Source organism: Zonotrichia leucophrys, chromosome 1 (genome assembly GCF_028769735.1).
Source record: "Zonotrichia leucophrys gambelii isolate GWCS_2022_RI chromosome 1, RI_Zleu_2.0, whole genome shotgun sequence".
NCBI classification, from domain to species: Eukaryota; Metazoa; Chordata; class Aves; order Passeriformes; family Passerellidae; genus Zonotrichia; species Zonotrichia leucophrys.
In genome coordinates, this window is record NC_088169.1 from 76,425,343 (window position 1) to 76,438,733 (window position 13,391).

Sequence of the window (13,391 nt, forward strand, 5' to 3'; positions counted from 1 at the left end):
ACTGGAAGTACCAAGCCTACAATTTATCAGGACAACTGGTTAAAGGTTAATCATGTACCTCTTGCATCATACAAGCAGTGTGATTCACAGAAATCCATCACAAACCCCAAAGATAACTTGGCTGCATGCAGACGTACAAAGAACATGCCTTTGTTTCCAACTTGCACCTACTGACCCAAATCTTACAGATCTTTGATGGCATTTAGCACAATTTAATTTTTACACTTGAAGGAAAAAGACAATACTGAGTCAAATATAGTTTTGGAGTGGTATTAACAACTCTGGATGAGGTACTATTCTTAGCCCTGAACAACATTACTTCAAAAAGCAAACACACTTAAATTCCATATAAAAACAGGAATGATACTACTTACGAGCAATTTCCCCATCCTCCCAATATACTTGATTACAAATATATTTTTTCATAAATCTAATGTTTCTTTCAGAGAAATAGGAAAAGGTAGAAAACAATGCAAAAAGTATCAGAGCTTTTCAGAACTGCTTGTTTTCATTGCAAATGGATACAAGCGTATTTGGAAAACATGCGTTAAAAATGTACACAAACCAGACCTGTATCCATCTCATCAACACTGTTCAGGAAGTCATCTGGGGTTCTGGGTACACTGTAACTGCTCATGCTAAGTCCACTATCTGTGCTTTCATCTCTGGAGTGATATGTTCCACTGTAACAGAAGAAAAGGAGGAAAAAAAATGAGGGTAGAGCACTGAAAAAAAAATAAAAGAGATGCTTGTTTTGAACTAATTTATCGGCTTTGAAAACACTACTACCATGAGAAATCCCCTATTCTAATAAAAAACTGAAGCATTTGTTTGCATGAGACACCTGGGTTTTATTTTATGCAGACCTTTTCCAATTAAAACCATATCATTTAGATTCAATTAAACTTGATGAGAACATACATAAGCAGCTTTAAGAAATGGCCTACTGTGTGTTGTGCATAATTTTAGTCTTTTCACACCCACCCAGCTAAAACCTTTCGAAGCATATCAGATAATCCATAATGATGATAAAAATAATAGTAATTATGGTGCACCCTTTTATGTTTCCATAAGGATAAAAAAATACTTCTAACTAATGTTCCCATGTTTAATCAACCACTAAAGTGTATTTTTAGGTCACTGATGTTATAAATAGTTGGAACTCCTTTAGCAATTCTTCAATTGCTTCCCACTGCTGCATTACTGCTTGTTCAGTCACACATGTCAAGCCAAGAGAGCACCCAAATATAAATCAAACCCTGGTACAGAAGCCATCCTATAAACAAGCCCTGCTCAGAATGATCTTGCTGACAGAACAGTTAACCAAACTGATGGCATGGGGCCTTACGTGCCTTCACTTTCTTACTTGCCAGGCAGCAAGCAAGACCAATAGAGCCACAGTGGAAAATGTGGGAAGGAGAGGGGAAGTAGGCCACTGTGTTGAGATTATATAGCATGGCTTTGGTAGCAGGGGTCCGCAGGGATCACTGTGTGACACAGCAGGAGGAGCTGATCCCATGTCAGCCAGCTGCTTCCAGGTGTCTCCAAAGTGGTCCAGCTGCCCAAAGCTGAGCCCATCAGTGACAATGGTGGTACCTTTGTCATAACATATTTAAGAAGAGGGGGAAAATGCTGAACAGCAGATGGGAGAGAGGAGTGAGAATATGTAAGGGGAACAGCCTGCAGACCCCAAGGTTGGGGCAGAAGGAGGGGCAGGAGGTGCTCTAGGCACCAGAGCAGAGATTGCCCCGCCGCCCTTGGTGGACAGACCATGGTGAAGGAGCTGTGCCACGGCAGCCTGTGCAGATGCCAGGGGGAGCAGAGATCCACCTGCAGCCCGTGGAGGATCCATGCCAGAGCAGGGAGATGCCTGAAGGAGGCTGTGACCCCGTGGGAGGCCCATGTTGGAGCAGGCTGACAGCACCTGCAGCCCCATGGTGAGAGGAGCCCAGGCTGGAGCAGCTTTGCTGGCAGGAGCTGTGGCCTGCATAAGCATTGTTGAAGGCCATCATTACCTCCCTCCTCCTGCATCCTCTAATATTCAGTATTCACAAAATATTTTCAAAATCTGTATTTCTTCAGGTTATGTATCCTGAGATTCACTGAGAATCCTTACTGATTTTCCATCTGGCATCCTCAATGAACATCAACTTGATTTACTGCTCAAATTATCATTTGAAGACATACTAATCCTCCTCATGATGTACTTGTGAAGTATATAGTATATGCCTTTTTATCAGGTATGAAGAACCAAAAAAATTATGAACAGCTATTCAACATCAGATGCCAGAAGAATGCCTTCAGCTATGTATATAAATATATATGTTTGATTCCATGAAGGCAACTTTGCCATACAAGAAAGGAGCTTAACAGTTCTTTATAGATAAATCATAAATACTTCTCTTTTTTTAGACTGATTTAAGAACAGAATCACCACATATTCGATACAATCCTAGTAATTAAACTTAAACAATTTAGAACTTCTGTGAACAAAAATCTAGTTTACTTTATGGGACAAAATACTAAAAACAGAACTGAGACTATGCTGAACTAAATCACTCCAGTGGAGAAGGCTTTTTGGCTGTTGGTCTCACACTTGGAATATCAAGCACTTCTCTTCAAATCACTCCTTAATACACATTTCCTCCTTCTTCAGCAAGGATTTGTTAATTTAGTAGTCACACCACCCAAAATTACCACATGCAACTAAACAGCATTACCCAAAATAGAGTGGATTCTTCTTCAAATAATCATTGTTAAAATATGTGTATACAAAAGAAGAAATACCAATTTAGGAGTTAAACAGAGAACTACCATCACTTCCAGTATAAATCTAACCGACAAAAATATATAAACAAGTGTGGCAAATCAAAAGGTGAAATAGTCTAATGAAGTCTGCACTGATGAATATCCCATTAAAAAAATAAAAAATCAAATATACCATAATGATTGCAAGTACTGAAGATAGCAGGCAGATTTGATTATGCACTTTAACCACTAGTGAGCATTATCTCAAACTGCTCCAATGTAGTGATTCTCTGAGATTTTTTAATGCTTCTATTATATAGGCAGCAGAAAATATCAAACAACTCTGAATAGATAACTCTGGGGCCTAAATTTAGTACTGTCTCACGAGGAACTTTATATACACCCTATAAGGACAGAAAGAAGCATTTCCTAAAGTCTGAACTTTAACTTAAGGAGTATCAACAAGACCTTTAGGTCATAGTCCAAAACTATTGGATTGCTTTCTGAGACAGCAATGCATATTCACAGATGTCCTTTCTTAAAAATCCCTTTCCCTCACCCATATGGCAGAATTAAGTGCAGTGCCACACATACACCTGCCTAGGAGACAAATTTTCAGACCAAAACACAAATTAAGTTAATCTCAACTCAAGTCAAATACAGATTTGCAGTATTTTGTATGGGGTAAGGGCTACATTAAAAAAAAAAAAACAAACCCAAACATATATGCCACCAGGCAAGCAGTATCTTTTTGTACTTTGCAGTAAATATCAATCTGCCATAAAATTAGAGAATGCAAATTTGCCCCTTCTTGCTTTTTCCTCTGTTTCTAGTTAATGGCAAAGATCCATCACTTTATATTTTATGTGTGTAGACTCACAATGGATAAACTGCATCAGCCGTTTGAAACCTAAAGATGCATTTCCTTCAGGTCAGAAGACAGGTTTTGAAGATGTGAGGACCTGTATGATGGCAACAGCCTTCCAGCAGTGCAAGCTAGAATTTTACTACACCATATTGATACCATCACCCATCTACAGAGGCTTCCCATACAAGAGCAAGTCAGGTTTAAATTGTCTTGTCTCTTCTATTTCATAGGACAAAGCCAGCACAGTCGAGGCTCGCCCAAGAACACCCTACAGGATGAATTCCATGTAGGATTATCCCTCCAAAAAACATCAAGTTTTCTAATCATAATTGTCAGTGTAGGAGATAAATCTTCCCAAAGGGATTACCTAAAATACAGATATCACTTATCTCAAGCTGCAGCAGTGTCTCTAAAGTTGTAATGTTTGGTGGGAAGCATTTGCAAGCTGAAATTTGAACAGTATTTCCAACAAAATAAACATTTCAAGTCAGAGGGATTTAGGAAAAAGTTTTATGAAAGACTAGTCTATATTGTAAGATTCTAAATCTTGAATGAAAATACCCACTTCAAAATAATACAGCATTTAAAATGAAACATGCCACTATTTGTAGACCTAACATTAGCAGAGTAAAAATACTGCTAAATACCTGAAGTGGAAGGGAGGGGTGAATGGGGAAACCTTAAAATGAACCTCAAGCTGTAATCCTAAATGTGCCTCACAGTTCATTTGATCTCACAGCGAGCTATTCACAAATTGAGTCAGTAATTTGAAATGACTGTTAGTCAACACATTATGCAGAGGCAAACATGTTATGACTTTGAATAAAAACCTTCCTACAAGTCTGAACAGACTACTTCCTCCCACAGGAGACAGCTTTTAATCTTCAGCTTTTACTAGACTTGCCATTTAAGGAAAGATTCATTTACAGCTGTGGCTCTTGGCACGGACAGATGTTCAAAATAAACTATTACATGTACCAAACAGAATTTTAAATCAAATTTCTTTCCTCTAGTAGCTATTCGTACAAACCTGTTAAGAAAGGGATCAGAACTATTTGTAGTCATTGTTCTCAGTTCCTGAGACATTCCAGGAGATGACACGGGGTTTTGAGATCCACCGTCTTGTTCCATTGTTGGAAGCTGGCTACGGAGAGCCAATTCCTAGAACAGCAGGAGAGGGAGAAAGAGAGATCATGTTAGGCATTTGAATGCATTTTCTAGATACATAAACACATGACATTATAGATAATTGATGCTTTTACTGCTTCCAGTAACAAGAGTTAAATGAAATGAAACTAAAGTTTCTGAGGACAAAGCAAGAATCTGTACTGGCTTCAATGAAAATGCAAGTTCCAGCAGCCATGACCACCATTACAGAGACGGCACTGTACATGTATTTATGGATATAAATATCTGTATGCTTACACAGAGATTTTCTAGTTCATTTCAGTATCTTTCTGCTAAGTCTATACTTAAACCAAAACAAGAATTGTTAATACTATCTGACCCCTAACATAACCTATATAGCTTTGCTAAATAGCATTTTATCCAGATTTCTTTTAAATTCTGATTTAGTTCCTGGCTCCCTTTGTACCTTTGAAAGCAAACTTTCAAGTCTTTCCCTAAAAGTTTCCATTCATTCCTCCTGTTTGAGGCATGCATTTGAAATTTCTGACTGATCAGATCCAGGATTAGTTCCCTATGTAAATTCCGTAGCTCCTCAAATTCGGAGTAATTTCTTAGTAAGGCCTAGACACTGCACTTCTGAAGCTACAAACCTAATTGCATATAATTTTTTACCCATCTGAATGTTCACCAGCTTGAATCAAACCATTCATTAAGCTCGTAATTCCTAATTGATAAAAGCGTTAACATAAAATGCATCACATTAAGGGCAGATGGAAATAAGCAACATTTGATGTAATTTCCAGTGATCCTTCTCCCCTTTTTAAACAAGTAATACATGAGTTACACATGTGAAAATACAGTAATTTTCTTCAAGCAACTCTATTCAAACATCATCAATGTCCCACCAAGACTGAGCTTTGTATTGCAGAGACTGATAAATCTATTGACCATCCTGTCACCATTGCTGGTAGTATGTGACTTCCAGGCTGTGCCTGGGAAGATAATCTCAGGCAAAACCAATCCTGTCAGTCTTGACAATACTTAATATTTCTCACTTGTAAAATGAGAGACCTCCATCCATTTTCAATGATAAGCTTAAGGACTACTATACTGTAGTCCTTTAGTATATAAAACTAACTTTGCCCCAATTCTTTTTCCAAGTGATCTCTAAGAAATCTAAGGTTATTTCATTCTTTTTCCAGCAGACTGTGTATTGAAGCTTCCCTGCTGACAGGTTTTCTTTTCTTTTCTAATCTTCATATGCTTCACTCTCATTCCTGTGGATTACTATTCTACATATTCCTTTAGGTTTTATGTCTTGTACTAGAAAATTTTCTCACTACAGCTAATTAGATCTCTGCAGAAAGTGTACAAGCATACCATTGGTTTCTGTGTTCATCACTGTGTTCAAGTAAACCTAGCCCTCTGCTCATCAGCACTTATCTGGCCACTGTTCTAACAAACAGTAATAATACTCCATCCCCATTTTCAGATCACAGGACATTAAAATCCTTTAATAATTTCTAAAGGCTTATCCACATGATTTTCAATTGGTTATGTAATAAAACCAAATGTGAGGCCTATATAATGATCTCTTACTTCACAGCTAAGTTTGCAGCCTTGTATCAGCGACAAGTTACCTGATATACAGGTAGACTCATCCATATCTAAAAAAGAAAGAAAGAAGCGTTCTTTCCTGGAATTTCCCAAACACTGATCTGAAGAAGGTAGAAGGTCTTAGACCAGCTATCCCAGAGACAGCTCAAGAACTGCTCACCCATGTGGTGTGTCCTTTTGCCCTTCCCTCTTGGTTTGATTTGCACATTACATCTTGATTTCTTTGGGCTGCAGTCTCTGATTTGGATGAAGAGGAGGAGCCAAAAGTGCCAGCAGACTGCAGAAGCAGCTTTGTGACACACCAGTGCCACAAAGAGTGGTTACAAGGCAAAGTCTACATGGAGTCATTTCTGTATATGAACTAAAGTGCCATTTTATCTCGTTTGTGTGGCCTTTCCAACTGGAACTGCCTCCTGATTCAATAATTGTGGAGAAGATAAGAAATCCAGATGTCCCCTTTTCAAGAGCTACTGACACCAGGAAAGAAAAAAACCCCACAATTTTTCTTCTGTTACTATAAGAAAAAAAATCAGTACAAACGAACAAGAAATTCAGAAAAACAGTGAAATTACCTTTGTATTTTTCTAAATCCTCAGAGTGTAGGAGAGATTGAAGTTTCATCAATACATAAACTCAAATAGTATGGTAAAAATAAATGTAGTTCAAGATGCTAGCCAGCTAAAACAAAAAAAAAATCTCATTTCTTTAAAGGCCCACTATAGAGATGTATTAAACCAGGAGAGAGAACTATATTTTGCCTATTCTTTGGCATGTACTACGTAGTGAAACTAGTACTTTTAAAATTAGTACTGCTTTTATCTGTTTTAACAACATTGCTAAAAAATGGAAAACTGCAACTATTTTTAACTATTTATAAGTAGCATTACTGCTACTTTTACAGGAGTCAGAAGCACTTTCCCTTCAAAAGAATGTTATTACTCATCTAAGTAATAAATTTATGTCATTCTGGGAGTCTGAAAGAGAAAGGAATTACCAAAAAAGACAAGCTATTAAGAAACAAATACAGGGCAATTTTTAATAATTTTGTAAGACAAGCAGAGTTTTCTAAAGGCCTAAAGAGTATGTTAAGACTATTTTTCCTAAAAGGTATAAAAATGGAAGCTAAAGTTGTGTTGCTTAAAGAACAGTCTTTTCATTTCTCCTTCCTTATAAACCTGTTTTGCAATAAAAAATCATTGTAGGTTTTCTATACTTAAAAAAATGTATGGGAGTGTCCAAGTCTCTCCCACCTCCAAAACAGAGCAATGTGAACTCAAGGCTTTTGATTCATGCTTTGAAATATGTGCTTTATTAGAAGTATTTAAAGTCTGGAGGCAAAAATAAAACTATGACAAAATCCTGGCTTAGATTTCTATGAATTGATCTCATCCTATTTTTTTTTAAGTATGTCAAACTAGTTTTAAGTACCTCTGGGAAAAGAAAAAAAAGTAGCATTCCTACTGTTAGCAGAAAAGCTGAATTTTAGTTATTACACACACCAAAAAGATCTCCTTAAATAACTTTTAAAATAAGGTCAGCACTGTGTAATTTATCTGGCTGACCTCATGCACTTTTTTTTTTCATAATTCCAGACAGATTAAGTTTTACATTAAGTTACAGGTCATTCACACCATGTTCAAATTAACTTTATAAAACTACCCTTTTAGGAGCATTTTTATCTTCACTGGCTTTTGAGGAAAGGCAGATGACTTGTGCAACCCACTTATATGCTGACTGTATTAAACCTATGATATGCTACTCAATTTTACTTGATATATCCTGATAATTGGTTTTGCAAATTTACTTTCAAAGTGCCAATTTTAACAGTTCTGCCCCCAACCATCACTTGACTTTCAAATGATCCACAGGCTTTCCTGGGATGGGACAGAAGTTTTAGGGGAAAGAGGAGACCACAACACTTACGAGCAGACTTACAGTTGCTTCTTCAGATTAAGTGCCTGCATTTTTGTGAGGGCCACAAAGTTCCAGCACACACACAAAAGAAACAGGGAAGACACGGGGAATGATGGAAGACAAATGAACTCAGCAATGAGGAGCTGGGCAATTTGTGAGGGCTGAGCAGGAAATGGACCGTTCACTGCTTCAGTCACAACAACCAGCACAGCCAGTGAATGCAGTTCTAATTTACTATACAGACTTTTAAACAAGGTTATTTATTCATAAAGATCTACACACATGAGCAAGCAATACAATTACTTTGTTGATCTGTCAAGCTTAGAAACAAGCTAGAAACAAGCAGTAGATACAGGATCAGCAAGCATATACAGAGGAACTTATAAATATGTAGTATGCTCATCTCATTAGCAAATACTCTAATATTAGCAGCAAATAAATAAGAAATCTTCCATTCTCAGCACAAGAAAATAATCTGCACAACATCCAAGAATAATGCCATCAGTACCTCAACATTATTTGCCTCTATTTCTTTCCACAGCACACTGTAAGGGAAGAAATCTGTTACTTAACTACTTGTTCAATTTTGTGACATATACAAAACTTGATTGACATCTGCTCTACTTTAGAAATTGCTGACAATCAGATGCTAACTGCAGGAAAATGGAAAGAGAGCTAGTAGGGATGGAGTGAAAGTCAAGTCATGCAATCTCTTTACTAGGACAGACAGACATTTTTAAGGTTTCACAAATAACTGATGATGATAAGCACAAGTAACTGAACAGATGCTTAGTGTTTTTAAATTTCCTGGATGTATCAACAGTTCTTGCTGATACACAGTAAGTCTGAAAGTTGCAATTTTTGCTACAGGCACCTTTGACATTTTTAGAATTTCAGTAAAATATGTCCTCATTCAAACCAGAAGAGTCTCTTACAGTGCTTTCTATAAAAAATTAAGCTGAGCAATTATTTACTCTTTCCAGAAGGTAAGGCTTCCATACACAACACTTGGAATATTAGTGTCACCACAGGATACTGCAGTTCCATGGCAGAGTGACCACAACCTGGCAGGAACACTATGGTTACCCAGTACCAAAAAACCTGATCATAGATATAAATACAACCATGGTACTGTATCCAGGCTACATGGAGAAAAATGTCAAGAAGGATCAGGATGTTGGGCTAGATGACCTCCACCAGTCCCTTCTAACCTAGTGATTGTGTGACATGAAAAGTTCAGATACAGTTAAAAGTTAAGGAACACTTCTCAGATATTTTTAATCCATCTATACAAGAGATTTCATTGGATGCAAGCTTCAAGAATGCCAGTGTTACATAATTTCTTTACAAATGAAAGACTTTGGCAATCCCTCTCTAAAACAGACTTAGCTGTCCCAGAATTAAGAGCACTGAATATATGAAGATTTAATTTTTATAGTTCCTTAAAAGAATATATAAAAGTTAGCAAGAGAAGCAATTACTCTGCCACCAAGCACAGCTTTATCATCAGGGAAGCAGGTAATTCCTCCAAACTTTATTAATTTTATTCAAAAAGAAAGAAAGACCTGTCTGCAAGAAAAAGTTGACCAAAGAAATTTTAATTCTTCCTGTACATTTTCCAGATTAACTAGGTCAGCTGTGATCTGATCAGATGTACAGACTGGGACTTCAATAGCAGCAGCATCAGAGAAGACCGACTACATTTGCCTCTACAGTACAAGGCCTCAAGAAGCATTTAGAGAACCAGAACCCTGAAGCAGTTCTCTAAGCACTTTCTTCCACCTGTGGCTATTCATTACTTTACTGAGGTGATATGAAAACAAAAAAAGTACATTTAGATGGTGTGACACGAATAGTCTAGTATAACAGAACTTTAAAGGTGACATGATTGCCCATTCTTCCACCCAACAGATCACTCAGACACACCTTGACTCATTAGCAAGTGCAGACTAATACAACTGATCCCAGGCAGGAGGTTCAGTAGGAAGCAAGTTTAAATATAAATGGAATCCAGATTTTTGTATGACTCCTTTCATCAGTTTCCACTCCAAACAGAGCAGAGTGACCGGTACATATACATTTAATGAATTATCAGTATAGTCCCTTTGAGTTTTTGCTGTTTTGTAGGATTTAAAGCCATAATTTGAAGTTCCAAAAACCGCATCTTACACAGTACAGTATGAAACTGATAACAAACTTCTCCATTTCCTGTATTTTTTTGAGTTGGCAACAGGAAGAAATTAGTGGAAGAGTGAACAATGACAGGGCTTCAGGCATAGAAGAAAACACAGAATAGACTTTTGGCATTCTGTAAGAAAAACATCCCCTATGAATGACCTAATTATGCCAGAAGATAAGGTATTTTACTCCACTACTGTGGAGTAGTTCTCCTTTGTTTATTCTCTTGTATACCCATTATTCTTGAGGACTTTTTTTTCTCCTCCAGAATAGAATCTAATATTGACTGATAAGATCATTATGTGGCTAATGCTTTGTTAATTAATCAAATTACTACATCTCAATTAAAATGCTTCTGTTTAAGAGCGGCTCTGGTATTGCCAAACAAGAAAGTATTTATTCCAGGGTGTCAGCACTAAGGTCTGAGGTTCCTATATCTCAGAACTAGTAACATTCAAGGTTGTGGTGCTCCTCAGAATGCAACAGTACATCAGTACTCATGGCTTCCAAACAGAGGATACTTTCATTTATTATGTTTTTCTTGCCCAGTGCATACAGAGGTTTTTCTTAAAAAAACAAAGAACAATACAAGCTAATATAAATATTGGTACTAAGAATCAGTAGATTAAAATACTGTTATCATTAGTAAACATGAAGTTCTCCGAATATATCCATAAATCCACCCTTCCAGAGATTCATTCTATGTTCAACTTCTTTAGCAACTGAAAGAAGACCACATTAAGCTGTTTATTATGCTTCACATTTTGAACAATTTTATTTTGGTCTGAGCTTTTCATAACTATACAGTTGTTTTCTATACAGAAAATGTATGTGTGCAAGAGCCAGTTAAACGTCCAAATGGAAAAACTATACTGCATAGCAATTATTTTGTTCATCTAATCTATTAAGTAATTCTGTTATATTATGCATGCTTAAAAATCGTAACTATTTCAAGTGACTCTTCATTAAGTGATAAGAAATATCCTTCTCTAAGATCATACTTGCTTTAATGAACTGATAAGAACATTCATATGAACAGTACTCAAAAGTCACCAACTACTACCTTAGATAGTTTGCTTCAAACAAACATCTTGATGACATCAGGACTGGAACAGCAGTATCCTCAAGAATGCTAAACAAGAAGGCTGTTTTCAATGTAAAAAAATGTGCAATGAATTCCTTGTTTGCTCTTAAATATTGATATAAAGTTGTGGTAATGCAGCACTCCTAAAAACAGTGTTAGGGCTGTGACCAGAAAAGTGATTCAAAAATGTGCATGGCAGAGGCTGGTTTTTTGTTTGTTGGTTTTGGTTATTTTCCCTTCTTTTTTAGAATGTTTTCATGTAGCAAAAATGTTCCCTGCTAGCCTAATTTAATGCTTTCATTTTTCTAATTACGCTGAAACATCAGTTTAGAGCCTACCTGATGTTTTGGAGAATTTGCTGTGCTGGGATTGATATTCCGCAATGCCTAAGAGTAAAAATAAGATGGATAAAAATTACTTTAGCTGCACGGTTTACCTATGCAGGCTGTCTTATAAACACCATCTTGTAGTATCAAGCCCCCGAGACAGGCCAGATGAGACAGGATAAGGGAGTTAAGAACTGTGAAAATCATGACACAGTGAAACAAAACTCACAGATTTACCAAGGATGCATATTTGACAGACAAGCTTAACAACTAAGGAGAACAACATGAAGAGAATCGGTTGTCACCTGCTCCAAAGTTAGTCAGGTTCTCAATGACAACTGAGGCAAGAAGACAATTAGAAGGCCTACCTAGACGCATGCTAGCACAAGGTAAAATGTCTGTTTGTGGATTAATTGCAAAGCAGAAACAGCAGAAGCCCAGGTGCTTAAGCAGAGAGAAAGTCCTGATGCCACCTTTGCAATGTATTCTTACCTAGAGTACTATAAAAAGTAATGGCTGTAAAGATGACCCATCTTACACCAAGAGATGCTGAAGATTCCTACAAAATAGTCCTTGACTACAAAGGGGATAACGGAAGTCAGATTCCAGGACAGAATACTGCAGGTGATGAAGAAAGAGAAAAGCTGTCTTTGAAGACATTAAGATGTTATCCTCTTCTGAAACAAGACCCATCACCCAAAGTGAAAAAGGAAAGATTTTAGAAGGTTTTTCTCAAAGAAAAGATTAGTGCTTTTTCTGCCAGTGTCAAAAACCCAAAGAAATATCTTAAGTATCTAGCACAGATAGTTATAACTATTAAAACACTCAGATTGAACAATCAAAGCAGAAGGCTTAGAGTCAAAAGGAGATCAAGCCCGAATTCCAATCCAGAGATTGTGAAGTCCAGCCCTACACTTTAATATTTGCTACAGCCATATCCATATAGTAGAAAACACTGAAAGGCATAGTTTGCAGCCTTATTATGAAGTTTGAAATTCTTCAGGATAAGAAAGCCACAGGTTCAAAATGCAGCACAAGTTATTCAGTTGTTTCATGCTCACTCTACTATTGAACAGGTAAGACTTTGGCAACAAGGCCTTTCCTCAATGTATCTTATATAAAGTTTGAAAATACTTCAAAATCCTACAGACTGCAACAGGTTCTAAAACTGAAGATTTTCTCCACTTAAAAGGGAGAACTAAAGTAGCTGTGGGAAATAACTTTTTGCATGACTTGGAACTCAATGAATAAGAAATATATTATTATGAGGAATATCCAATCATATCAACAGTCCACACTGTCATCTTTATAGTTTGTGAAGCCTGCTCTTTAAGAGTTTTGTTAGAGGGAGGAATGAGGGAGGGAAGCAAAATTCTTCAGTCTTAAAAAATTAAATACTTTCACCACCAAGCTGATATCAATAAGAGAATGAACTCAGACCTTTTTAGATCTCAAAGCTTTTTGTATAGTCACTGGTCTTTAGGACTCGCTGAAACAACAACTTAGAAAAATCAAAACATAACATACA

General features: G+C 36.9%; 1 protein-coding gene across 4 annotated transcripts in view; it reads right to left on the reverse strand.

Annotated features, from left to right (window-relative positions):
- Positions 1-13,391, reverse strand: part of YAP1 (Yes1 associated transcriptional regulator) — an 88,333-nt gene that overhangs the window by 4,826 nt on the left and 70,116 nt on the right. For 2 of the 4 annotated variants that reach the window (XM_064718516.1, XM_064718526.1), the window contains exons 6-8: positions 11,876-11,923; positions 4,647-4,777; positions 571-683 (exon numbers count right to left, since the gene is read on the reverse strand). In XM_064718516.1, coding sequence (XP_064574586.1) covers positions 571-683; positions 4,647-4,777; positions 11,876-11,923 — 292 coding nt within the window. The remainder of the gene's footprint in view (positions 1-570; positions 684-4,646; positions 4,778-11,875; positions 11,924-13,391) is intronic. The other 2 variants (XM_064718536.1, XM_064718546.1) reach the window with 1 other exon arrangement.